Source organism: Alnus glutinosa, chromosome 5 (genome assembly GCF_958979055.1).
Source record: "Alnus glutinosa chromosome 5, dhAlnGlut1.1, whole genome shotgun sequence".
NCBI classification, from domain to species: domain Eukaryota; kingdom Viridiplantae; phylum Streptophyta; class Magnoliopsida; order Fagales; family Betulaceae; genus Alnus; species Alnus glutinosa.
Window position 1 is genome coordinate 28,951,629 of NC_084890.1, and position 25,197 is coordinate 28,976,825.

At 33.5% G+C, this 25,197-nt stretch overlaps 2 protein-coding genes across 5 annotated transcripts; both read left to right on the top strand.

Moving 5' to 3' along the window:
- The first annotated feature begins 7,046 nt into the window (after positions 1-7,046).
- LOC133868045 (GDSL esterase/lipase At5g45670-like) lies at positions 7,047-13,669 on the top strand. Its single transcript, XM_062304847.1, has 5 exons — positions 7,047-7,377; positions 12,116-12,240; positions 12,531-12,776; positions 12,952-13,207; positions 13,326-13,669. Exons 1-5 carry the CDS (start codon positions 7,131-7,133, stop codon positions 13,547-13,549), a joined length of 1,098 nt encoding a protein of 365 aa, XP_062160831.1. The 5' UTR covers positions 7,047-7,130; the 3' UTR covers positions 13,550-13,669.
- Positions 13,670-14,979: 1,310 nt separating this feature from the next.
- On the top strand, positions 14,980-23,463 carry LOC133868047 (uncharacterized). Of its 4 annotated transcripts, none has more exons than XM_062304850.1 (5): positions 14,980-15,274; positions 16,592-16,684; positions 20,089-20,236; positions 22,147-22,257; positions 23,017-23,463. In XM_062304850.1, exons 3-5 carry the CDS (start codon positions 20,120-20,122, stop codon positions 23,239-23,241), a joined length of 453 nt encoding a protein of 150 aa, XP_062160834.1. In that variant the 5' UTR covers positions 14,980-15,274; positions 16,592-16,684; positions 20,089-20,119; the 3' UTR covers positions 23,242-23,463. The 4 variants fall into 4 exon arrangements, with proteins under 4 accessions (XP_062160834.1, XP_062160833.1, XP_062160836.1 ...); XM_062304849.1 differs by having other exon boundaries at positions 14,980-15,241; XM_062304852.1 differs by having other exon boundaries at positions 14,980-15,195.
- The last annotated feature ends 1,734 nt before the right edge of the window (positions 23,464-25,197 follow it).

The following is a 25,197-nucleotide window of genomic DNA, read 5'->3' on the forward strand; positions in this document are numbered from 1 at the left end:
TAACACGTAAGTTATTTTCTATTACATTCCTGTAAATCTTCTATGAAAAATCAGGAAATGAAACTCAAACTGAACTTCATTGATGGAATGGAATGGATTTTTTACAAATTGACTGGTCTGATTCGAGGTAAACTGGGCCTCCAGTTAAAACTAAGATATCTAACAGAGCTAAGCTATCATTATACATCAAGATTCTGAATGTTCTCCTTCTACTAAAAGATAGCATTATATACAAGGCTTGTAACCCAACAAACAAACTAACGCCCAACCCAATCTGTTGGCCGTTCAGCCCATGTGCTTTTTAGCCCAAAGCTGGATGCTCGCACTTGATAAGGCTTCCACGTGCTCCCCTCAACTGCCTGCCAGATACAATGAATCTGGACAGCTAGCTGACTCCAGCTGTAACCCACAATCATCAACCTTCTTGTTGTTGCTTTGGCTAACTCACACACGTCCTTCTAACTGTGACTCATCCCTTCCTTCTTTCTTTGAAAAACCCTAACATTACAGCAACCACACTGCTTTTTCTCAACAACGGCTCTTTCAAATTATCAGAGAAATCCTTCTTTCCTACTGTAAAATAGTCGTTACAAAGTGACTCGCGTGAAGGGTGTAGTTGAGAGAGTAATGGATGGTAATGTTGTTTTATAATCTGTGTCTGTCTGACTAAACATGTTTGTGTTGATTCGTACTTTAAGAGGATATGTTATGTTGCTTTGGGTGGTCTCAAGTCCGTTAGAAAGGTTGAAGCATTGGTTGGGTTGTCTACAGAGTATGCTGGGTGATCTTAAATCTTGTTGTATGAAGCATTCACTTGTATTTAACATTTGCAAAACTTGCTTAATTAGTGTTGCAGTTTAGATCTTGATTTTTGACACGAGGCAGCATTTGGCCTATAATTATTGAATTCAGAATTTGAAGGGAATTGATACAGAAAGAAGTAAAAATATGAAAATTTTGATTCTTAACCGTTGATACAAATAGTGTTTGACTCGGATTCCCTTTTCAAACACTTTCGATTTCATAGCTAGTCCATTTCTTGGCCAATTTTCTGTGATTCATGCATTGAAGTGGCATGGGCTAGGAGAGATTAAAGTAAACGCAAAAATTTAATAGAAATTAATGCGTTACGTACCATCAATCCAACGTCGGTAGGTCGATCGAGCAAATGCTGTTATTTTAATTATTTAAAGGCTTTTTTTTAAAAAGAAAAAGAAAAAAGAATGTATTAATATTGATATCATTAGATGATCATATGCCTCATATATTTGACTTTCTTTTTATGCGTAATTAAATTGTTTTATGAAAATCCAAAGTGTTAAGTTGTTTGTTTTTGGGTCGGAAATAAAGATTTATTAATTATTATATTCAATAGACAGATGATGCATAATGCAAACAACTTAATGTTCAAATAGAAGCGAAGGCTAGCTCAACCCATAAATTTTGGGTTACGGTAGAGTTGAAATTTGTACCTACTAAAGATTAGTATCACCTTTTTTGTATCCTACTATGTACTATATATTATTATTATTAGTTGAATTTTGGTAATATTGTACATATCCTATTACATTTTTTGCACGGTTATAACGTGTTAGAATTTGGTAATACAAAGTCAGATTTGTTGGTATGACACACATCCAGCTAACTTTAGAAAATAGTGATACATAAATGAGACCGATCAATAAAAGTGTGGTCCATGTCAAAAAAATAATATCCACCTTATAACGTCCGCGAAAAACGTTGCCGTAGCCGTAGACTTAGATAATATATAATCTAAAACGTCAATTACTTCATGTGGATAATGGATAATAAAATATTTAATAACCACGCGAATAAAGATAATAATTATATGATGCCAATGTTTTTGTTATTTTTTTCCTCATCTTTTTGCTAATCATTGTGATTACGTTGGCCATCGATCATTGCACGATTACTGCGTACCTACAACGCTACAAGGCATTTTGCTTTGTATAAATATCATTAAGAAATTCCAAATTAATCAACTAAACCTACAAGAATTTCATAGCATAGAGAGGTGGCATGCAGTGCCGGCCTGTGCATAGAGTGGCATGCAGACCGGTTTGACATTATATCCGGCCGCGTGAAATTAATGCTTCGAACCAAACCTGTCAACTGTAAAAGCAAACGGCGCCGTTTGGTAAGTAATTGTGTTGTGAAATGTTTGTGTATTGTATAGTAAGAAGTAATTGATGTGATATAAAATTTGAAAATATTTTATAGAAAAGTGAATTTTTTTTTTTTGTTTTGTAGTGAGTTTTTTTTTATTTGAATAATAATAAAATATGATTGATGTGATATAAAAAGCGTAAAAAAATTAAAATATTTTTTATTTGATTTTTTTTTTTGGAAGAAGTGAGAATTTGAATTGTAGTGGGTAAGACATAATTGATCATTTTTGGGAGGTTTTATGTAGGGTGAGTTGGAGAAAAGAAATAAAGGACGTGAAAATTGAGTTATCTCAAAGTTGGAGGATTTCTTCCATTATCTCAAATATTCTCAACTCTATCTTAGCATCTTCCACTTGGGAAGCTAGGTAGCTCAATAAAAGTTCAAACTTCTAGGCCCGTTTTGCAGCGCAATGGGCCGCAGCCAGGTCTTCTTCTTGTAGGATTCTCATAACTTCTCTGCCTATCCCTTTTGTTCCTATTGTTAGTGGGAAGGACCCACCTATTCCTGTTTTGTTAGTTTAGCTTTGTTTCTGGTTGGTTTATGTGCTTACAAAAGAAAAAAAAATTGGTGTGAAGGGTTTCAGAACTGTTATTCAGAATAGTTGCAAGATATTTCTTTTACGGTATCAGTTTGTTTTGCTATTGAAAAGGACAAGATGAAAGGGATTGATTCGCATCCGAAAGATTAAGGCAAAGTCGATCAGAATTCGAGGATGAATTCTCTTCAACCGGAAGAGAATGATGCAGGGTAGTTTGTGAGCAGACCGGTGCTACTAAATCAGCCATATCTTGAGATTCAAATATTGGGTGAAGACAATCTTGGTGGCGTTGGAAATATTATTCAAAGGGCTACAAAGTCATATTTCAAGAAACCTTTTCGATTTCAACGTTTGCTAGGTCAAAATGAGCCATCAATGGAAGTTCAACAATCTGGTTTGGGATGCTTAGTTGAAGTGCTGGTTGATTCCTGTTTGACCGAGGTGTTGCATCATACAATACCCGGTGTTTGGTCAATGTTTCGGTTGGGTCTCATTCAACCGAGGGGGTTATCTCAAGTCTCATTTGAAGGAGATTTAATCTTGTTTGAACGAGATCACGATTGATCGTTTTTATTTCGTCTTTCAGTAGGGCTACAACTCTTTTCTCTATATAAACCTAATAAGGACGGCTTAGGCCACATGTTATGTTTTATTTTCATCAGTTTTCAATAAAAAAATTCCCTAAGATTGGGTTTTCTTCTATTTTCTATACAAATCCTTGAGTTTTCTTGGTTTGTGGAAGAGTTATGATTCTTGTGTTTGTTTAATTTGCAATTCACCACACCCATGCTGCATCACTAAGTTTTTGACTTTTGGTCACGTTTTTAGTTTAGGAGAATTATGAGGGGAAGTGTGTAACACTTCAGTTATTTTCTATTACATTCCTGTAAATCTTCTATGAAAAATCAAGAAATGAAACTCAAACTGAACTTCATTGATGGAATGGAATGGATTGTTTACAAAGTGACTGGTCTGATTCGAGGTAGACCGGGCCTCCAATTAACACTAAGATATCTAAGGCCATCTCCAGCAGTTGGAGTTAAAGTAGCTACTCAAAAAGTGACAATCTCTACTTTAACTACTGGTTATCTTAAAAACACTCCAACAATAATCTCTATCCCACTCTTTATTTTCTTTAAATAATATGTTTTTTTTCTCTCTTTCGTCCTCAGCCCCAACCGGCCAACCCCATCAAACCCACAACCAAACCACTGAAACCAACCTTGCCCACCCACGCCCAAGAACCAGAACCAAACCAGCCTTGCCCACCCACACCTAAGACTCAGAACAGTCGATGGTGGCTGGTGCGGTCGATGGTGGTTAGAGCGGTCGATTGTCGGTGGTATGGTGTAGTGAGGTAATTTTTCCTAAATTCAACATTTTCTTTGCTTCTCCTTGGTGTTTCTCGGCAAACAAACGAGGGATTGAGAATGGTATCGGTGTTTCTATACCATGTGGTGGGCGATTTGACGGTGGGGAAGCCGGATTCAACATTTTCTTTACTTCTTCTTGGTGTTTCTCGACAGACAAACGAGGGATTGAGAACGGTGTTTCTGTACCATGTGGTGGGCAATCTGACGGTGGGGAAGCTGGAGATTGTGGAGTTCCTGGAGACGAAGACGGTGGAGTCGGCCAGCAACGCACGTAGACGGCGGCGACATCTGGGTCGTCAAGGACAGTCTCGTTCGGCTCTGGAGCTTTGGGAGGCTCGGTCGGACCTCGGCGTCGACACTTAGAGAGGAGACCGGTGCCTATTCCGAGCGGCGTCAGTGCAAAGAGAGAGGCGTCGGCGTCGGCGTCGGACCTCATCTTCTCCGATGGGCGAGAGACTCTTCGGTGGGCGAGAGAGAGGAGTGAAAGAAAGAGGGAAGAGAAAAAAATAATAAAAAAATAGTAAACATGTGAACAGTGAATAGCCAGTAGTGACTATTCACTGTTGCTGAAGTTAAGAAAAAAATTAAGATAACTATTCTGTTGGATGAAGAAAAAGTAGTAAAAATAGTCAAATTTAACTTTTTAGTTAAAATGAAGCTTCTGCTGGAGATAGCCTAACAGAGCTAAGCTATCATTATACATCAAGATTCTGAATGTTCTCCTTCTACTAAAAGATAGCATTATATACAAGGCTTGTAACCCAACAAACAAACTAACGCCCACCCCAATTTTTTGGCCGTTCAGCCCATGTGCTTTTTAGCCCAAAGCTGGATGCTCGCACCTGATAAGGCTTCCACGTGCTCCCCTCAACTGCCTGCCAGATACAATGAATCTGGACAGCTAGCTGACTCCAGCTGTAACCCACAATCATCAACCTTCTTGTTGTTGCTTTGGCTAACTCACACACGTCCTTCTAACTGTGACTCATCCCTTCCTTCTTTCTTTGAAAAACCCTAACATTACAGCAACCACACTGCTTCTTCTCAACAACGGCTCTTTCAAATTATCAGAGAAATCCTTCTTTCCTACTGTAAAATAGTCGTTACAAAGTGACTCGCGTGAAGGGTGTAGTTGAGAGAGTAATGGATGGTAATGTTGTTTTATAATCTGTGTCTGTCTGACTAAGCATGTTTGTGTTGATTCGTACTTTAAGAGGATATGTTATGTTGCTTTGGGTGGTCTCAAGTCCGTTAGAAAGGTTGAAGCATTGGTTGGGTTGTCTACAGAGTATGCTGGGTGATCTTAAATCTTGTTGTATGAAGCATTCACTTGTATTTAACATTTGCAAAACTTGCTTAATTAGTGTTGCAGTTTAGATCTTGATTTTTGACACGAGGCAGCATTTGGCCTATAATTATTGAATTCAGAATTTGAAGGGAATTGATACAGAAAGAAGTAAAAATATGAAAATTTTGATTCTCAGCCATTGATACAATAGTGTTTGACTCGGATTCCCTTTTCAAACACTTTCGATTTCATAGCTAGTCCATTTCTTGGCCAATTTTCTGTGATTCATGCATTGAGGTGGCATGGGCCGGGAGAGATTAAAGTAAACGCAAAAATTTAATAGAAATTAATGCGTTACGTACCATCAATCCAACGTCGGTAGGTCGATCGAGCAAATGCTGTTATTTTAATTATTTAAAGGCTTTTTTTTTAAAAAAGAAAAAAGAAAAAAGAAAAAAGAATGTATTAATATTGATATCATTAGATGATCATATGCCACATATATTTGATTTTCTTTTTGTGCGTAATTAAATTGTTTTATGAAAATCCAAAGTGTTAAGTTGTTTGTTTTTGGGTCGGAAATAAAGATTTATTAATTATTATATTCAATAGACAGATGATGCATAATGCAAACAACTTAATGTTCAAATAGAAGCGAAGGCTAGCTCAACCCATAAATTTTGGGTTACGGTAGAGTTGAAATTTGTACCTACTAAAAATTACGCTCACCTTTTTTGTATCCTACTATGTACTATATATTATTATTATTAGTTGAATTTTGGTAATATTGTACATATCCTATTACATTTTTGCACGGTTATAACGTGTTAGAATTTGGTAATACAAAGTCAAATTTGTTGGTATGACACACATCCAGCTAACTTTAGAAAATAGTGATACATAAATGAGACCAATCAATAAAAGTGTGGTCCATGTCAAAAAAATAATATCCACCTTATAACGTCCGCGAAAAACGTTGCCGTAGCCGTAGACTTAGATAATATATAATCTAAAACGTCAATTACTTCATGTGGATAATGGATAATAAAATATTTAATAACCACGCGAATAAAGATAATAATTATATGATGCCAATGTTTTTGTTATTTTTTTCCTCATCTTTTTGCTAATCATTGTGATTACGTTGGCCATCGATCATTGCACGATTACTGCGTACCTACAACGCTACAAGGCATTTTGCTTTGTATATATATCATTAAGAAATTCCAAATTAATCAACTAAACCTACAAGAATTTCATAGCATAGAGAGGTGGCATGCAGCGCCGGCCTGTGCATATAGTGGCATGCAGACCAGTCTGACATTATATCCGGCCGCGTGAAATTAATGCTTCAAACCAAACCTGTCAACTGTAAAAGCAAACGGCACTGTTTGGTAAGTAATTGTGTTGTGAAAATTTTTTGTATTGTATAGTAAAAAGTGATTGATGTGAAATAAAATTTGAAAATATTTTATAAAAAAGTGAATTTTTTTTTTGTTTTGTAGTGAGTTTTTTTTATTTGAATAATAATAAAATATGATTGATGTGATATAAAAAGCGTAAAAAAATTAGAATATTTTTTATTTGATTTTTTTTTAGAAGAAGTGAAAAGAAAAATAGGGAGAATTGAGAAAGGTACGTAGCTTTTAAATTCCTCCATCACTCTCTCACCCCCACCATTCCCTTTATATATACTTCCTCTTTTCTCCTTCCTTTTTCGTGGCTTTCCAGTATTTCTACTATGGCGAGGGAGCTGAAGAAAATGGGGGTTGTGTGTGGGATTGTATTGCTGTTGAATGTATGGTGCATGGCACAAGCGGAGCCTCAAGTACCATGCTATTTCATTTTTGGGGACTCTTTGGTGGATGATGGCAACAATAACCAGCTCCAATCGTTGGCTAGAGCCAACTTCCTGCCCTATGGGATCGACTTTCCCGGCGGGCCGACCGGAAGGTTCTCCAATGGAAAAACTTCAGCCGATATTGTTGGTGAGCAATTTTTTCTATTTCTCTAATTTTATGTTGTACTAGCTAGCTCATAACCCGCGCTATGTGCGAGATTTTTCATTATAATTTAGTTTCAGAATTTAAACATATTTTCGTCGTACTTTTTATTATGGGCTAAAAAATGTTTGTAAAAAACCCATATAATTCAAAATATTCTAAAAAAAATGCATAGCAAACTAAACAAAATGGCTGAAAATCGAGTAAATCATACAAACGGAAACAAAAATATTCCTTAAAACATTCAAATGAACTAAAAAATTAAGACACTTAATTTTAGTTTAATCCATATAAATTAGAACACATGTTAAAATCTTTGTGCCCATATGAATAGTTTATAACGAGAAAGAAGTATAAAGAAAAAAAGAATAGCAAGAAGAAAACATGGTTTCACCTAATTACCAAAGCATTAATAAAAAATTAGTAGAAATCTATGATATTGTTAGTGTGATACCTATTATATTTAAATACAAATAAAACCCAAGTAATTATAAACATTTAAAAAAATACTGAACAAACTAAACAAATTTTTTTTTACGAATACAAAATAAAACAAAATCTTTTATTAAACATTTAATGCAATCAAATAAATTCTCACATCATGTTCAATGCTTAATATCTCTTTGGTATTTCAAAATTATTTATATTCTTTTTATGCACAACAATCAAATAAATTTTTGCCTTGTTTTGCTTTTACAAGCATAAAAACACTTCAAAAAATGGCTAAAAATATAGTAAATCACATAAACGAAAAAAATTAAATTTCGGAAAACATAAGTCTCTATCTTAGTTTAATCCATACATATTAAAACATGTTTAAATCTTTGTTCCTATAGGTATACATGGTTTAAAATGAAAAATATAAAGAAAAAAATATATCAAGAAGAATATATAGTTTAATCTAAATATCAAAGCATTATAAAAAATTAGTAGGAATCTTTGTGTGACACCTATTATATTTCAATACAAATAAAACACAAATAATTTTGAACATTAAGAAAAAAAAAATATAGAGAAAAATAAACATTTTTTATGAAAATTTATCCCCATAAGTAGACATGGTTGAAGATGGAAAGTATAAAGAAAAAAAAAATAGCAAAAGAATATTTAAATTCTAATTATAAAAATGCATAAAATACAAAGTCCTTCAACCTCCACAAAACCAAAAAAAAAAAAAAAAAAAGTAAAAAAAAAAACAAAACAAAATTATGTACTTCAACACTCTGTTCTTCTCTTAAATGTTGCTGCATGGTGCTCTTGATTTCACAATTCAAGATGTTTCAAACCCTAAAGAGAGAAATATATAAATAACCAATCTAAGAGAGTAATATGACTTTTCAGCTTACTTGTACGGTTTCTTTAGAATTAATGTATGTAATACCTATATGGTCAATTATGGATAGTTAATGTAGTACGTTCTTAATTTTAAATTTTGTCTCTCTAAAATTTTGAAGAGTTGTAAATTCTGAAGAGAAATGCTTGGTTGTACACTCTCATCCCACTCCTATCCCACTCTTGTCTACATGGACCAATAATATTGTTAAAAAAATCAGGGTCCCACTACACTCTCTATACTATCTCTCATATTATTGGTCCACGTAAAAAAGAGTGGGATAGTGGTAGGATGAGAGTGTACACCCAAGTATTTCTCAATTCTGAAACCATAATATGTACATTAAAATTTTGAACTTAATGAAATCTCATATAAGGAAAATTTTTGAAATAAAATTTTGGAGGAAAAAAAAAAAAAACTGACCAATTAGAATTAATGCATATTTTTAAATTTTAATTTTCTTAAAAAATCACACAACTTAATGCGGCTATAATGACACTTAATGATATATTGCGAAAAAATCCTTATTTTGGTCCCATGAAGATTAATTTCTTTTAAAAAAATATGACAAAATCGGTTCAACCTTTAAAATTCACCATTTTTTTATTTAAAAAACCGGTTCAATGTTTAAAAATTATGGGTTCACGCCACGTGTCATAATTCTCCATTGCACAAAGAACATTGGATAAACACATAAATCACATAAAATTTTACTATCAAAAGAACCATAACATTAGTTTTAATCCATATAAATTAAAACATGTAAAATATTCTCATATGTGTAGTTTAAAATGGAAAGAAGTGTAAAGAAAAAAAAAATAGCAAGAGAAAAACCTGGATTTTGATTATCAAAGCATTAATTAATAGTAGGATTAATAGTAGGAATCTATGATATTGTTAGTGTGATACGTACCTATTATGTTTCAATAAAAATAAAATCCATATAATTTTAAACATAAAAAAAAAAAGCATTTCAAATTTAATGCTTAATTAATTCTTTAGTGTTTTAAAAGCATTTCTATTCCTTTTGTGCACAATAATTAAATATGATTTTGCCTTTTTTGGTTTTCAAAAGTAGAATAACACTTCCAAAAAATGAGTGAAAATCGTGTAAATCATATAAAAGAAAAACAAATATCCCATAAAACGCTCAAATGAATTAAAACATAAGACCCTTATTTTTAGTTTAATTCATATAAATTAAAACATGTTAAAATCTTTGTTCTCATAAATGTAGTTTAGAATGAAAATAAGTTTGAAGAAGAAAAATAGCAAGAAGAAAAGCATGATTTTGATTATCAAAGCTTAAAATAGAAAATTAACACGAATTTTTCTTATTGTCGATGTGGTACCTATTATATTTCAATCATATATAATTCTGAACATTCGAAAAAGCAAATGAACGAAAAAAAAGATAAAAAAAATCTCATAAACATTCAAATGAAGAATTGCTCAACCAAAAATTTCACAAACATGTAAAATGGAAACATATTTAGATTTCAACTAAAAATATAAAATACTAAAGAAACACTTTTCTCCACAAAAGAGTCATACTTGTATTATTAATTGAGAGAGAGAGACTAATTGTATCATTAATAGAGAGAGAGAGAGAGAGAAAGAGATTAAATAGGCCGGTTCAATTTTATTTAAAAGATCGGTTCAGTACTTAAAGGACCGTTTTAGTTACTAAAAAATATGGGTTCATGCCACGTGTCCTCATTCTATGCCATTATAAGGAAGAACTCGGCTTTTATATATATATATATTAAAATATTCTCATATGTGTAGTTTAAAATGGAAAGAAGTGTAAAGTAAAAAAAAATAGCAAGAGAAAAACTTGGATTTTGATTATCGAAGCATTAATGATTAATTAATAGTAGGATTAATAGTAGGAATCTATAATATTGTTAGTGTGATACGTACCTATTATGTTTCAATAAAAATAAAATCCATATAATTTTAAACATTAAAAAAAAAAGCATTTCAAATTTAATGCTTAATTAACTCTTTAGTGTTTTAAAAGCATTTCTATTCCTTTTGTGCACAATAATCAAATATAATTTTGCCTTTTTGGGTTTTCAAAAGCAGAATAACACTTCCAAAAAATAAGTGAAAATTGTGTAAATCATATAAAAGAAAAACAAATATCCCATAAAACGTTCAATTGAATTAAAACATAAGACCCTTATTTTTAGTTTAATTCATATAAATTAAAACATGTTAAAATCTTTGTTCTCATAAATGTAGTTTGAAATGAAAATAAGTATGAAGAAGAAAAATAGGAAGAAAAAAAATCATGATTTTGATTATTAAAGCATAAAATAGAAAATTAGCAGGAATTTTTCTTATTGTTGATGTGGTACCTATTATATTTCAATCCTATATAATTCTAAACATTCGAAAAAGCAAATGAACGAAAAAAAAAAAATTTCATAAACATTCAAATGAAGAATTGCTCAACCGAAAATTTTACAAACATGCAAAATGGAAACATATTTAGATTTCAACGAAAAATATAAAATACTAAAGAAACACATTTCTCCACAAAAGAGTCCTACTTGCATCATTAATTGATAGACTAATTGTATCATTAATAGAGAGAGAGAGAGAGAGAGAGAGAGAGAGAGAGAGATATTAAATAGACCGGTTCAATTTTATTTAAAAGACCGGTTCAGTACATAAAGGACCGATTTAGTCACTAAAAAGTATGAGTTCATGCCATGTGTGCCCATTCTATGCTATTATAAGGAAGAATTCGGCTTTTATATATATATATGATATATGATTTGCAAGTCGTATAAAAAATTATCTATAGTTGGCAAACCATGCACGCACACACATAAGTGTTTTAGCTGCTGTTAATACTCTTACATGCATGGTTAAAGTGAAAAAGAAAAAAGTGATCAATAAGCGAATGGAATGGCCTAATTTAAACAATCAAATTAGGGTTATCTTTTTTAATTAGTTACTTCAATTCCTTAGAATATAAAATAATGAGGAATGCTAGAGTTTCTTCTAGTGTTATTATTTTGGTGTTCATTTGTTAAGACGTAAATGTAATAAAAAAATTACATTTGTATCCTTCTTAATAACATAGATGCAATTTTTTAATTTTTTTTTTTTTTATATTTATGTCTTTCTATATAGACACCAAAAAAACACTAAAAATAATTTTAGCATTCCTTTAAAATAATAGTACTGGTCCAACAATGAACTTAATTGGTGTAATAAAGTTATATATTTATATTATCATCTACGGATATAATAATCATGTACATTATTTAGAAAATAGTAATGGATGTGAAAATACACCAAGCTTAGGCATATCAAACTCATAATATTTAGCTAAACTATACAAGCAATCTAAAATACTTTTCCATCTACATACAGCTGAGCTTTTGGGCTTCGATGATTATATACCTCCCTATGTAACTGCAAGCGGCCAAGACATAATGAAAGGAGTGAACTATGCATCAGGAGCCGCAGGAATTAGAGAGGAAACTGGTCAGCATCTGGTAAGTACTAAACTTTGCACTTTCTTCTTCATTGGCAAATATCATCAGTACTTCATGTAAGGTAGTTAGGAATGACAATTCGTCTTCGCATGTCAAAGTTAAATCGTGTCGAGATATAGATGTAAGACTATATAATAGTTTAATTTTAACATGACCAATTTAATTAAATGGGTCAGACGCTTCAACTTTAACTAATTTTGCTGGGTTAGTGTCGGATTCGTAGGTCGTGTCAAAAAATATTGCCCGTTGTAGGGTTATATAGTTTACTTACAAACTTCTTTTTTGTGTAGGGTGGCCGGATAACCTTCAGTAGGCAGGTGAGAAACTACCAAAATACAGTTTCACAAGTGGTAAACCTACTTGGGGATGAAAACTCAGCTGCAGATTATCTAAGCAAGTGTATATACTCAATTGGAATGGGCACCAACGACTACCTTAACAACTATTTCCTGCCCCTATACTACTCGACCGGCAGCCGATATACACCTGAACAATATGCTGATGTACTTCTTCGAGATTATTCTCAGCAACTAAGGGTCAGTACTAGATTTTTTTAATTTTTTCTTAATATATTTTCATGTTATTTCTATATATATATATATAGTTCGTTGTTCAACTTGTTCTAGGTTGAAGTCCTACAACTTACGTACAAAAAAAAAGAAAAAAAAAATTATGTAACATTTCGATATATATATGTTGTCTATGTTACAGATTTTGTATCAGTATGGAGCAAGGAAAATGGTCTTGTTCGGACTGGGTCAAATAGGGTGTAGCCCGATCGAGTTGGCTCAAAATAGCCCTGATGGTTCAACATGTGTACAAAGAATCAATTCTGCCATCCAAATATTCAACAACAAGTTGAAATCTCTTGTCAATGAACTCAACAGCAATTTCCCAGATGCAAGATTTATCTTTGTAGACTCTTATGGGATTTTCCAAGATATAATTAACAGCCCTTCATCTTATGGTAAATATATGATTTTCAGTACTGTATACCTATCTTAAAAGTTTAAGTTAATAAGAAGTTGTAAATTTAATTATTTAATTAATATTTTAAAGTACAATTTTTTTCTCGCAAACTTTAGGTTTCAAGGTTACAAATGTGGGGTGCTGCGGTGTAGGGAGGAACAATGGGCGACTTACATGTCTACCTTATCAAACTCCATGCCCAAACAGGGATGAGTACCTGTTTTGGGATCCTATTCATCCAACTGAGGCATGGAATGCAATTATAGGGAGGAGAGCTTATAGTGCTCAATCTGCATCAGACGCTTACCCAATTGATATCAACCGATTAGCCCAGCTCTGAAGATGGAGATTATGGGTGTGCATGCGGTTGAACCATAAGATATATATATGCAACTATATATTGATACTATTTTCTTGCTATCAACCTAAGATTATATTTATCTTTGTAACCTTTCGTTTCAATGGAATTCAAAATCCAATTAATAATTTATGTTTGTAGAGAGGTGTGGAGTTTGTTTAAGACTTAGTAGCTAGAAGACTAGCTAGAAGTATTTTTGGTGTGCCTCATATATCCCTATGTAGTTAATGATTCTGTTAAAAAAAAAATGAGTGAACTTGAATACCAATAAGAGAATATGTTGAACTTTTAACTTTCATCTTTTTTATTTATTTATTTTATTTTGTGGGTTTTCCTTTATTTTTGTACAATAAACCTAGGTCGGGAGGGTTCGTACGCTTGACAACCCTAAGTTGAATGAGGATGTATGTTCATCACCAAGCCTAAAAGTAAGGACTGATACGATTAACAAAGATTATTTTAACAAGAGATTTGATAATATTTAAACTTTCGGAATTAATTTGAGCAAAACCTTGACCTTGAGACAAATTTAGTATTCTTTTTTTTTTAAATGAAACATGATCACTCCAAATGAATTATAGCCTTTAAGAGTTTTGACATATTCATTTACATTCTCCTCATCTGATTTCTTTATGAATCATCATTTTTTTATTTTCTTAGTCATAAATCCTAAATTACATAACATAGAAAAAGAAATCGCTTTTATAGACAAGGCTCACTATACTTAGTATGTCGACAAGGCTCGCTGTATTTATGAATACTTCGCTTTGAAAAATATTTGTACCGCAATTTATCGACGCGTTACTTACAATTGTGAATTCGTGATCTCCAATTCCACGACGAAGATGCCATGCATCTTTCGTCGTAACAATCTACTTTTGTAATTACAATTACTCGAAAGAGGTAGACCGTAGAGAGCCTTACGAAGGCAAAACGATGCCAATTACCTTGTATCTACTAATGATTATTAACATATCAATGCCAAATCCTGTCCTTTGTAGAATTAATATTTGATTATATGCCTAAATGCAGCCACAAAATCACAAATTTGCTCCTCAGCCGAAGTAGACATAAGCTGCATAGTGCATACCTTTGCTGCTGAAATTGTTTCTTTCTCCTCAAGAGTCCACATAAAAACTATAAAGTGCTACTTTTCAATTTTATTTTATTTATTATTTTTTTTCCTCTTTTTAATTTTTGGTGGGTTCATGCTCCATGTCCTGTTTCCTAGTAGACATATTTGTCCATGTTGATATGTTATTGATATTCCAGCCCGTGATTATTAATTTATTAGGATTTAACGGTGAGTTCAGTGAACAGATTTATGCCCCATTTAGAATCGATTTTTGAATTTACATAAATGGGCCTAAAAATGGAATTAATCGTCCCCATTGCAGGTTTAATGGGCCAAGTGAACCGATTTTTGAATTTAGTGGGCCGAAAGATTTTGAGACTGGATAGCACGGTGGTGTTCTGTCGCCTGAAGCAACACCATTTCTCTGCTCCTCCAGAGATCAGTGAGACAGAAGGGCGTGAGAGGGAGAATTTGAGAGCAAAAGCTGTGGGTTTTACATGGTATGGTCACTTCGTTCGACTCTCTCTCTCGTCACAGCTCTTTCTCCCCTCCGGTATTTTCCCCATTTCCCAGCTCACTCTCTCTCAGATTCTCTATGGGTATGAGACGACTTTGAGTTTTGCTAGTGTTGGGTAATGTCTTTTTGATGTAATTTATTAGATTGGGAAAATTTTATGTGGATTGTGGAACCTTGATTGTAAACCCCCATAAAACATGACGAATTTTGTTTCAGAATGGGTTGCTGATGCTGGGTTTGGGTCAATCTCTGAATGGATATTGGTTCTTGCTGCCTGTTTGGAGGTTTTGTTAATTGTCTAAGAAATTGGGAGATTTAGAAGTAGAACCCGAAACGGGCATTCTCTGCATTTTTGGATGTTATTTCATTTTTGGGAGTTCTTCCGTGTGTGAGTAGTGGGTTATGGTAGAATTTTACTTGAAACAACTTGATTGTTTGGGGGTAACCGAAGCTCCTTAGAGGAGATGTTGAAATTCTTGAAGCATGTGGAGTACCCGATTTGTTGGAAATTGAAAGATAAACCTAAATTCTTAATGTTTGGTTAATTTTTCTTGAAGAAAATAATGTGACTATGCGTCTGAACTCTGAAGGTTTAGTTCTTAGGAGAGTTTTTCTGCAATTACTACTGCTTTAGTTGACGCCACATCCAACTAGATTTCTGAAACTATAATAGTTTGTTTCTATTATTTTGGTTTTCATGAACTGAAATGAATTATGTTCTGTGTAATGGGCTGAACAAGAAGAATTTTTTTCATAGACGAAATTGTATATTACATAAGATGCTATCTTTTGAGTCATGGATGAAAATTCTTGCTGTCACTTAGTCCTTCTCAAGAATATCCTGATCTCTGTTCTTTAAGTTGATATCTAGGACAGAGGATACGTTAAGATTATTGCATGCAAGAGGAAAATTTGATTTGGCAGTGAAGTATTTTGTTTTGATAAGTAAATAAAGTTTTATTGAAGATTTGGCAGTGAAGTATTGTGGACGGTTAAAGTGTATTGTGTACAGATTATATGTTCATTACTAAAATGGGTACGAAATGGATACATGCAAAGCGGTGCCACCTGGATTGATAGCGGTAGCAGTAGCTACCGGGATGGAAAGCGGTATTACCAGGAATAATAGCGGTAGCAGTAGCTACCAGGATACTTATCAAAAAAAAAAGAAAAAGAAAAAAAAAAGCAGTAGCTACCAGGATGGAAAGTGGTATTACCGGGATTGATAGTGGTAGTAGTAGCTACCGGGAAATGTGAAAATTATGATTCTTTTGTTCTAAGAAGCACATGAATGTTCCTAAAGAATTAACTCTTTTGATCACATGGTTGATTTATTACTTACTAATTTACTTATCATGCTGATATTATTATTTTGTTGTGTTTACTTATTGAGCCTAGACTCACCATTCCACCTGTAAATTTTTATTTACAGAGGACATGATGTATGGTGTCAAAACACAAGATTAGATGGTAATATCAGAATAGAGGCTTCAACTTGACGCCCTAGACATCAACATAAGATAAGGTAAATTTTGATATGACTGAATTTTTTTTTGAAAAGTAATAAAGTTTTATCATTAATATGACTGAAAGTTACATATTATATGATTGAGGTTTTAGTGCTCTAGTTTATTAGACGGGGACTAAAAGATTGAAAATTTTCAGCTGCTCCATCTTTGTCAAATGTGTATTTTACTCTTTTCTGAATTTCACATTCAAACAAATTTAGTTCACACACCCTGAGGTTTTCTCCTTATTGGGGATTAGAAGTCGGGGCATGACATTAGGACACAGGTTATGTTGTATTTTCATCAATTTCCAATAAGAAACTTCCTAAGATTGAGTTTCTTGTATTTTCCCTACAAATCCTTCAGTTTTTGGATTGTGGAAGAGTTATGATTCATGTGTTTGTTTAATTTTTGATCTACTACACCTACGCTGCATTAGTTATTGTAGAAACAAATAATATTTGGCTTTTCAAGCTTACTCATCTTGTGAGCATCTATTGATTTATATAGAGTTTGTACATGATACAAGATAACATCAAGGAACTTGCTTCCTAGTCTAATACTATCTCTTAGAGATAAACCTAATCTAAATACAAAACTGTGATCAGCAGCCTAAAGTAGACAAATACAATTAAAACTCTTCTTGTAAATACGAGTAGGATTCTATCTCTTTAGGAACCGGTTGTCAATAAGAATTGTGATCAACCGGGTTTCTCCTTAACACACTCACTAGGACTCTTATTAGTTTGAATAGAGTTGGGAGTGTGTTGTGCGTTAATAGTTAGTATCAGAGCCCAGGTTTCTTTCTTGCCATGGCATGAAGAGGGCGCGAAGGAGGAAACATATTTGCAAGCATTGGTGAAATGCATGAGCGCGAAGAGGCAATATGTGAGGAGCAACTGACAACACATTTGCAGCACATGGAGAAGTGGCTTGTTAGGTTTGGTGATCAGTTTGAGTGGTTTGGAGATCAAATTGGTGCACAACTTGAGGCGCTAACCAAACAATTTGCCGCCATGAGTGGTGCTAACATGCGTTTCCATCAACCAAATCCGCGTTTCGTGGAGGAGGATTACTAGTTTATCGTTAAAGAGGTGTGATTTCAACAAAATGAGGTAAGACTTGATGCGCTAGATTAGCTGTGCGCCACCTTGATTGTTGTTAGTGAGCTTCACAACTATGTACCAAATCCATCTTATGTGGAAGAGGAAGATGAATTTGTTGATGAAGAGTTCCAACATGAAGACGAAGTTGGAAAGCGTACATTCATCAAAAAAATGAAGAGCGCTGGAGATTCTTTTCAATATTTCATGCATTGGAATTCTCCGCCAATTTATGATATCGATGTCAATGATGAAGATCTTGTGGAGGTAAGTTCTTCGTCATATGATCAAGAAGTTGACCAAAATTGGGATGTACATAATGTGTTTGATGAAAGTCCATAGAGTGAAGTATCTTAATTGGGTCCTGATGAAATTAAATTTGTTGATTTTCTTGGGGTTGACAGTTTTCTATGAAGTTTACTTGATCAAAATTTTGATGTTGGAGGAAAATTTGAATTGTAGTGGGTAAGACATAATTGATCATTTTTGGGAGGTTTTATATAGGGTGAGTTGGAGAAAAGAAATAAAGGACGTGAAAATTGAGTTATCTCAAAGTTGGAGGATTTCTTCCATTATCTCAAATATTCTCAACTCTATCTTATCATCTTCCACATGGGAAGCTAGGTAGCTCAACAAAAGTGCAAACTTCTGGGCCTGTTTTGCAGCGCAATGGGCCGCAGCCAGGTCTTCTTCTGGCAGGATTCCCATAGCTCCTCTACCTATCCCTTCTGTCCCTATTGTTAGTGGGAAGGACTCACCTATTCCTGTTTGTTAGTTCTGGTTGGTTTATGTACTTACAAAAGAAAAAAATTTGGTGTGAAGGATTTCAGAACTGTTATTCAGAATAGTTGCAAGATATTTTTTTTACAGTATCAGTTTGTTTTGCTATTGAGAAGGACAAGATGAAAGGGATTGATTGGCATCCGAAAGATCAAGGCAAAGTCGATCAGAATTTGAGGATGAATTCTCTTCAACCGGAAGAGAATGATGCAGGGCAGTTTATGAGCAGACCAGTGCTACTAAATCAGCCATATATTGAGATTCAAATATCGGATGAAGACAATCTTGGTGGCGTTGGAAATATTATTCAAAGGGCTACAAAGTCATATTTCAAGAAACCTTTTCAATTTCAACGTTTACTAGGTCAAAATGAGCCATCAATGGAAGTTCAACAATCTGGTTTGGGATGCTTAGTTGAAGTGTTGGTTGATTCCTGTTTGACCGAGGTGTTGCATCATACAAAACCTGGCGTTAAGTCAATGTTTTGGTTGGGTCTCGTTCAACTGAGGGGGTTATCGCAAGTCTCATTTGAAGGAGACTTAATCTTGTTTGAACGAGATCGCGACTGATCGTTTTTATTTCATCTTTCAGTAGGGTTACGACTCTTTTCTCTATATAAACCTAATAAGGACGGCTTAGGCCACATGTTATATTTTATTTTCATCAGTTTTCAATAAAAAGTTCCCTAAGATTGGGTGTTCTTCTATTTTCTATACGAATCCTTGAGTTTTCTTGGTTTGTGGAAGAGTTATGATTCTTGTGTTTGTTTAATTTGCGATTCACTACACCCATGCTGCATCACTAAGTTTTTGACATTTGGTCAAGTTTTTGGTTTAGGAGAATTATGAGGGGAAGTGACTCGCGTGAAGGGTTTAGTTGAGAGAGTAATGGATGGAGATGTTGTTTTATAATCTGTGTCTGACTAAACATGTTTGTGTTGATTCTTTGTTGCAAGTACTTTAAGAGGATATGTTATGTTACTTTGGGTGGTCTCAAGTCTGTTAGAAAGGTTGAAGCATTGGTTGGGTTGTCTTCAGAATATGCTGGGTGATCTTAAATCTGTTGTATGAAGCATACACTTGTATTTAACATTTGCAAAACTTGCTTAGTGTTGCAGTTTAGATCTTGATTTTTGACACGAGGCAGCATTTGGCCTATGATTATTGAATTCAGAATTTGAAGGGAATTGATACAGAAAGAAGTAAAAATATGAAAATAGTGGTAGTTTTAGTGTTCAAGAATTTTGAAAGGGGAAACATGGTGAATGATTTTGGTGCACAGCTACTTTACTGGGGGGGTTTTCTTGCTTTTGAAAGTGAAAATTACAGTAGGTTAAGCTCTTAGGTGCCAAAATTACTTGCAAAAAATGCAAACGAAATGGTTCCTTAAATCTTTTCAGTTTTCCTATATTTTCTTGGCAACCAAACAAAATTAAAGCTGAAATTTGTATAATACACTAAATCTATAAATTTTGATTCAGAGAAAATGATGTTGTTGAAATAAGTGAACGTGTGTAACCTTTACTACAATTTATGCAGGAAAAATTGAAGTTTTAGTAGTTGAACTAGTATGAATAAGCTACTAGAGTTTGGAAGGAAAGCCCTGTTCTATGTGAGGGTCCTGTCTGGGTATGAAGAGCGCAGAATTCGAAATTTTAGGTTGCAGCTTGAGAAGCAAATCCAACAGGTGTTTCTTACATTTCTATTTCTTTTCTGTAATATTTTCTTGATATTCTATGAACATGTGTGTTCATGTATGCTTTGTTGTTGCTCCCATTTTATTATTTTTATTTTATTTAAAAAAAAATGCATATTGAACATGATTTCTGGCAACAGTTATGCTTTTCTGGGTAATTTATATGTTGACAGCTGCGTTTGGTACATATTTCATGTGTAACCCTTCAAAAGTTGTTAAATGTAATGACTGTGGAGACATAAAATGTCTATACGTCCAGGCCTCTTAAATCTCTGATAGGGCTGTATAAGATGCCCCATTGTATTGTCTCTACATCTGGTTGGTGAGCAGCATGGATTGACTCGTTCTACAAGTAATACTAACCCCATTTAGCAAGAATCATATAGGATCTTGGGCGGTTGATAGTATATTTGCCACAGACCTATCTAGTAACCATATTATGGAGTCAACTTTGCTAGTTGATGGAAAATACTACGTAAAATGGGTTATTTTTTCCTTTCTTTTTTCTTAACATTCTTTACCTTAGTTACTGAGGGGTTTCAGGTGATATCGGTGATATAATTTGTGTCCTGGGTCATTAATGCATCAGAAAGTTTATAATTAATGAGGTAAGTGATATCACGTATCTCAAAATACAAATACATTATGCACTTAGTAGCATGTACCTCTCATAAGCTACTTAAGGCAAATGCATTTGTTAGAGTCAAAACAGATGATTTACAATAGTAAAAATAAGTTTTGCATAAAAAATCATCTGATATGCAGGGTGTTAATTGAGGAACACGTAGATACTGTAGACACGTAGATATTGTAGCTTGCTCACTGCTAGCTTTCCTATTAAACTTCATTTGATAGTTCCATCATTGGAATTACTGTTTTCTCGTTGATGAAATCTTTGTGCTTTGTTGCTTTATTTTTATTACGGGACGAGCAATATGAATAAAAAATACATGGTCTCGAAAGGCTTTAATTTGGTTATAAGTGCTAAAAGTGAAAATGCTCCTGTTTTTCCTTTGTAAACTTGCCTGTCCTTGATGTCTTTTCATATCAAATGATCAACTTTGTGAAAGATAAACATTCAAGAGGTAGAACCAGACAATTTTCCAAACTTTTTAGATGTGCATGATGACCTCTTGACTTCTATGATTTCCAAACTTTTCAGTTCTCTAGCTACTTTTTCTTTTGCATTATGTAATTTTTGCCTCTTGGTGACACACTTTGAAGCAGGTGTTTTACTTATAAGGGATCTTTTCGGAATTCATGTGTTCTTTATTTTTCTCCTTCTCGCTCTCTCTGTTTTTTTTTTTTTTTTTTTTTTTTTTTTTTTTTTTTTGTGGGGGGGGGGGGGGGGGGGGGGGGGGGGGGGTGGGTTTGCTACTTTTTGTAACATAAGCCATAATATTCGTATTGGTGGTGTTTGATCTGGAATTGTACCTGTGCACCCTCAAAGAAGTAGAATGACAGCGATTGTTTTAATGGAAGGGCATGAGAATGACCTAGTGACTGCAAGTTGAGCAGTATTTCGTTGGTAAAATAGGATGATCCAGTCCTGTCAAGTGTAATTGTCCTAATGAGAACTTGAAGGCTCTTTGTAGGAAGCCTAAAGGCGAATCTCGAGTTATTCAAATCTGTCAAATGGTCCCCACATTTCATTACTTTCAATGGATGCAAGTTCATGCTGTTTTAAGCTTAACTTTGTGTGGGATATACAAGTTTTGATGGAGATGAAACTTCTTCTTCCATTACAGAGTTAAGTTATTAGCATCAAACTTTAATTCACAGCTCTTATTCCCTGCTACTTCTGCTTATCTGATTCTATTTTTTTTTGAGCCTTCACATTCTTATGTTAAACATGTTTCGTCTAAATGTGCTTTACGTACACACTCTTCCGCTGTGTCCAGGCACAAGAAAGGAAGGCAGCCTTAAGAAAGATACCAGAGCAGGCTATTTTGGGGGAGGTTCGCCGTATGGTTGAGGAGATGCAAACTTTAAATAAAAAGCTAGAAGAAACAGTAAGTTTCAGTTCACTGGCGGGGATTACTTGAAAAATGATTATTTGATTATTCGAGACTGCTTTAAAAGTAGTTGTTGATTTCATTTAGATATTTTTTTTTGTCAATTCACTATCAATAAGAGGATTCTTCATTAATCAATAAGCATGAAACAGAGCAACAAACTTGCCTGATTTTGTTTGCTCTAGACCATGCTTTATTTGTGTTCAAGTTTCCTGGTGAAGAAAAATTAGTTTAGTTTCCTGATGACGAAAAATTGGCTATGTTTTGTTATTGTTGAAAATTATGAGTTTGAAAGTAATATATTAGGTATAGTTGGGGCTATTAGCCAAAGAAAAAGGACTTAACAGTAGCACGTATATATAAAACATTTAGTTGCTATGTTTCTATGACACCTCACATTTTATCAGACGTTTAGCAGAAGATATCCTATAGCCCTATGATGGATGACTTTTGATGAGTGCCCTATGTCTAAACTATGCTAATCTCAGTAAGGACTTGTTAATCTCACAATTTGTTTCATTGTATGCTTGAACCATTTCACAATTTTTGGTCTCAGAATTTTGAGATGTGAAAGAAACTAAATTGGTTTGGATAATGTGTATCTATGATTTGCTAAATATTGCTGGTGGCAGAGCATATACTTAGTACTTCTATTGGAGATGCTCAATTATTTCATTTGGCTTATATCTATCATCTTTTTGTTTGTTTCCCGTGTTAGCCTGAGTCTATTGTGTAACAAAAATGTGATATTTTCAGGAGGCTGCTATTGAAGATTACTTCAAGCCAATTGACAAAGAAGCAGAGGCTGTAATGAAAATGCAACTTGAAGGAGAGGAGAAGACAATGAAAGAGATGATGAAAGCTATGCAGCACCAGGCTTTGCTTGAGAAAGTTGAGGCAGAAAAAGTGACAACTGTCAATAAACAGCACAACCAGGATCAAGTATCCTCCACCACCCCTCAGGAAGCTCAGAATAGATGATTTCATATGAAGTTGGCGACTTTAGGCTTAGAAATGATTTTGTTACAGAGTGTAGTTCTGTTTTTGCTGCCTTTCTTGGTGTGCTTTGATCAGTTGGTAAGACATAAAGGAGCCAATTCCCTCCACCCAACAAAAGAAAATAAGAGAAAAATCCAGAATTTTTTCAATATTTGTATACCTATTTAGATCTTAAAGCCCGGAACATCTTACCATGTTTGTTTCTGTCTTTGTTTTTTGTCTCTTGGTTTTTGTTTTCAAGACAAATACATTAGCAAACAACTCAAAACACTAACTAAACCATAAAAATAGTTTTAACCTTTAGATCACATCAAAACACTTTTTCAAACAAAAAAAAAAAAAAAAACACATTAAAAAAATGTTAAGAAACATATTGAATCCTAATATTCTCTCCAAGTCATATGATTTGATGTCTTTCTCTTTTCCTTATCATCTTCTTTTCTTTTGAGGATGCCCAATTCCTTATAGAAAAGGGCAGTTATACCTTTTAAGGCATTCATTTTGACCATGGAATTCTGCCAATTTTGTCTTGTGGGGTTTTTTTTTTTTTTTTTTTTTTTTTTTTTTTTTTTTTGTTTTGGATCTCAGACAAAGAAGTTGAATAAGAATGATTGTTTTCCTCACTTTTGGGGTTGTGGAGGCAGTGAAAAAAAAAAAATGATGTCTCTATCAGATGTGAGGCACTAGAGTCAGGATTATTCCAATTTTTATGAAATTCGAGAAAAAAAAAAAAAGAAAAAAAAATTACCTATAAAGCAATTACAAAGAGTTGATCTAAAAAAAAAAAATAATTCACCCAAAAATATATTTACCAATGTTTAAAGGCACCTATGATTTAAAAAACAATACACGAAGAAAATAATAATAATAATAATGTCAATTTTCAAAAATTATTATTATTTTTTGAGTAAGCTCTTAAGAGTATCTCTAGATTGTTATACAACTTGTCGTGACATGAATATCAACTATTTTGGATCAACACTTGTAAATAAAAATAAAATTAAGAGATAAATTTTATTATCATATTATTCTAATTAATTATATAACAGTCTACTAAATAAAATTACTATTTTCGTCTGCATCTTTTCAATAATGCCATCTTTTCAATAATGCAAGAGAAGGCCCCTCCTCCAAATCTTCAATGTCGTATACTCTGAGACTCAGACAGAGGTAACATGCTGCATCAGAATAAACTTGTCGTTTTACATGCATCCTCACGTTTTTTCCTCTGTTTTCATTCTGAGTACTCCACATAATTACTAATTTGTCAGATTCATAATTTCCTTGTTGGTCGGGAAAGAAAGAGGGTTGTCTTGTAGCACAGTACTCATGTTGTCTTGTTTTTTTGGGGGGACAGAAAAAAAAAATAAAAAAATAAAAAAATAATCAATTTGTTTGTCGTCTAAACACCCTCTGTGCTACGCTATTGTGCCGTATACCCAAAAATGACAAAGCTATGTCTAGTCAACTTAATGTATTTTCTTTTATATTTCACGTGATGAATCTTTTCCGAATCTCAATTCTTTGGATCTTTCTTCATCGAATCATCCTGATCGTTGATCATTTTGCACGAACAATTCCCCACCGACAAAACAAAAAAAAAAAAAAAGAAAAAAAAAGAAAAAAGGAAAAAGTCTTTAATTAATAAACCAATGTATTTTGATTTTGAAGAAATTTCTTTGGTTTCATCGTTTTTCTTTCTTTTATTTTTATATTTTTTGTTTTTAGTAAGTGCCAATGGAATTAACAAGCTAGTTAAGGATGAAAAGTCTAACCTGCATGTTTAATTAAATTGGTCGGATAAGAGTTGATCTAAATAGTCTTATACTCATGTGTAGATATGACTCGAACCTTACACGCATTACTTAAGATTGTCAATTTTTGACATTACATGCGAACCTGACATGAACCGAACAAAATTAATAAGTTAGCTAGGGT

Bases quoted from the DNA above. Each gene is read 5' to 3' on its own strand.
- LOC133868045 (XM_062304847.1), top strand. From the start codon at position 7,131: ATGGCGAGGGAGCTGAAGAAAATGGGGGTTGTGTGTGGGATTGTATTG. The intron at 7,378-12,115 runs GTGAGCAATTTT...ATCTACATACAG, and splicing joins AACTTCAGCCGATATTGTTG to CTGAGCTTTTGGGCTTCGAT. The intron at 12,777-12,951 runs GTCAGTACTAGA...TCTATGTTACAG, and splicing joins ATTATTCTCAGCAACTAAGG to ATTTTGTATCAGTATGGAGC.
- LOC133868047 (XM_062304850.1), top strand. From the start codon at position 20,120: ATGAATAAGCTACTAGAGTTTGGAAGGAAAGCCCTGTTCTATGTGAGG. The intron at 20,237-22,146 runs GTGTTTCTTACA...CGCTGTGTCCAG, and splicing joins TTGAGAAGCAAATCCAACAG to GCACAAGAAAGGAAGGCAGC. The intron at 22,258-23,016 runs GTAAGTTTCAGT...TGATATTTTCAG, and splicing joins ATAAAAAGCTAGAAGAAACA to GAGGCTGCTATTGAAGATTA.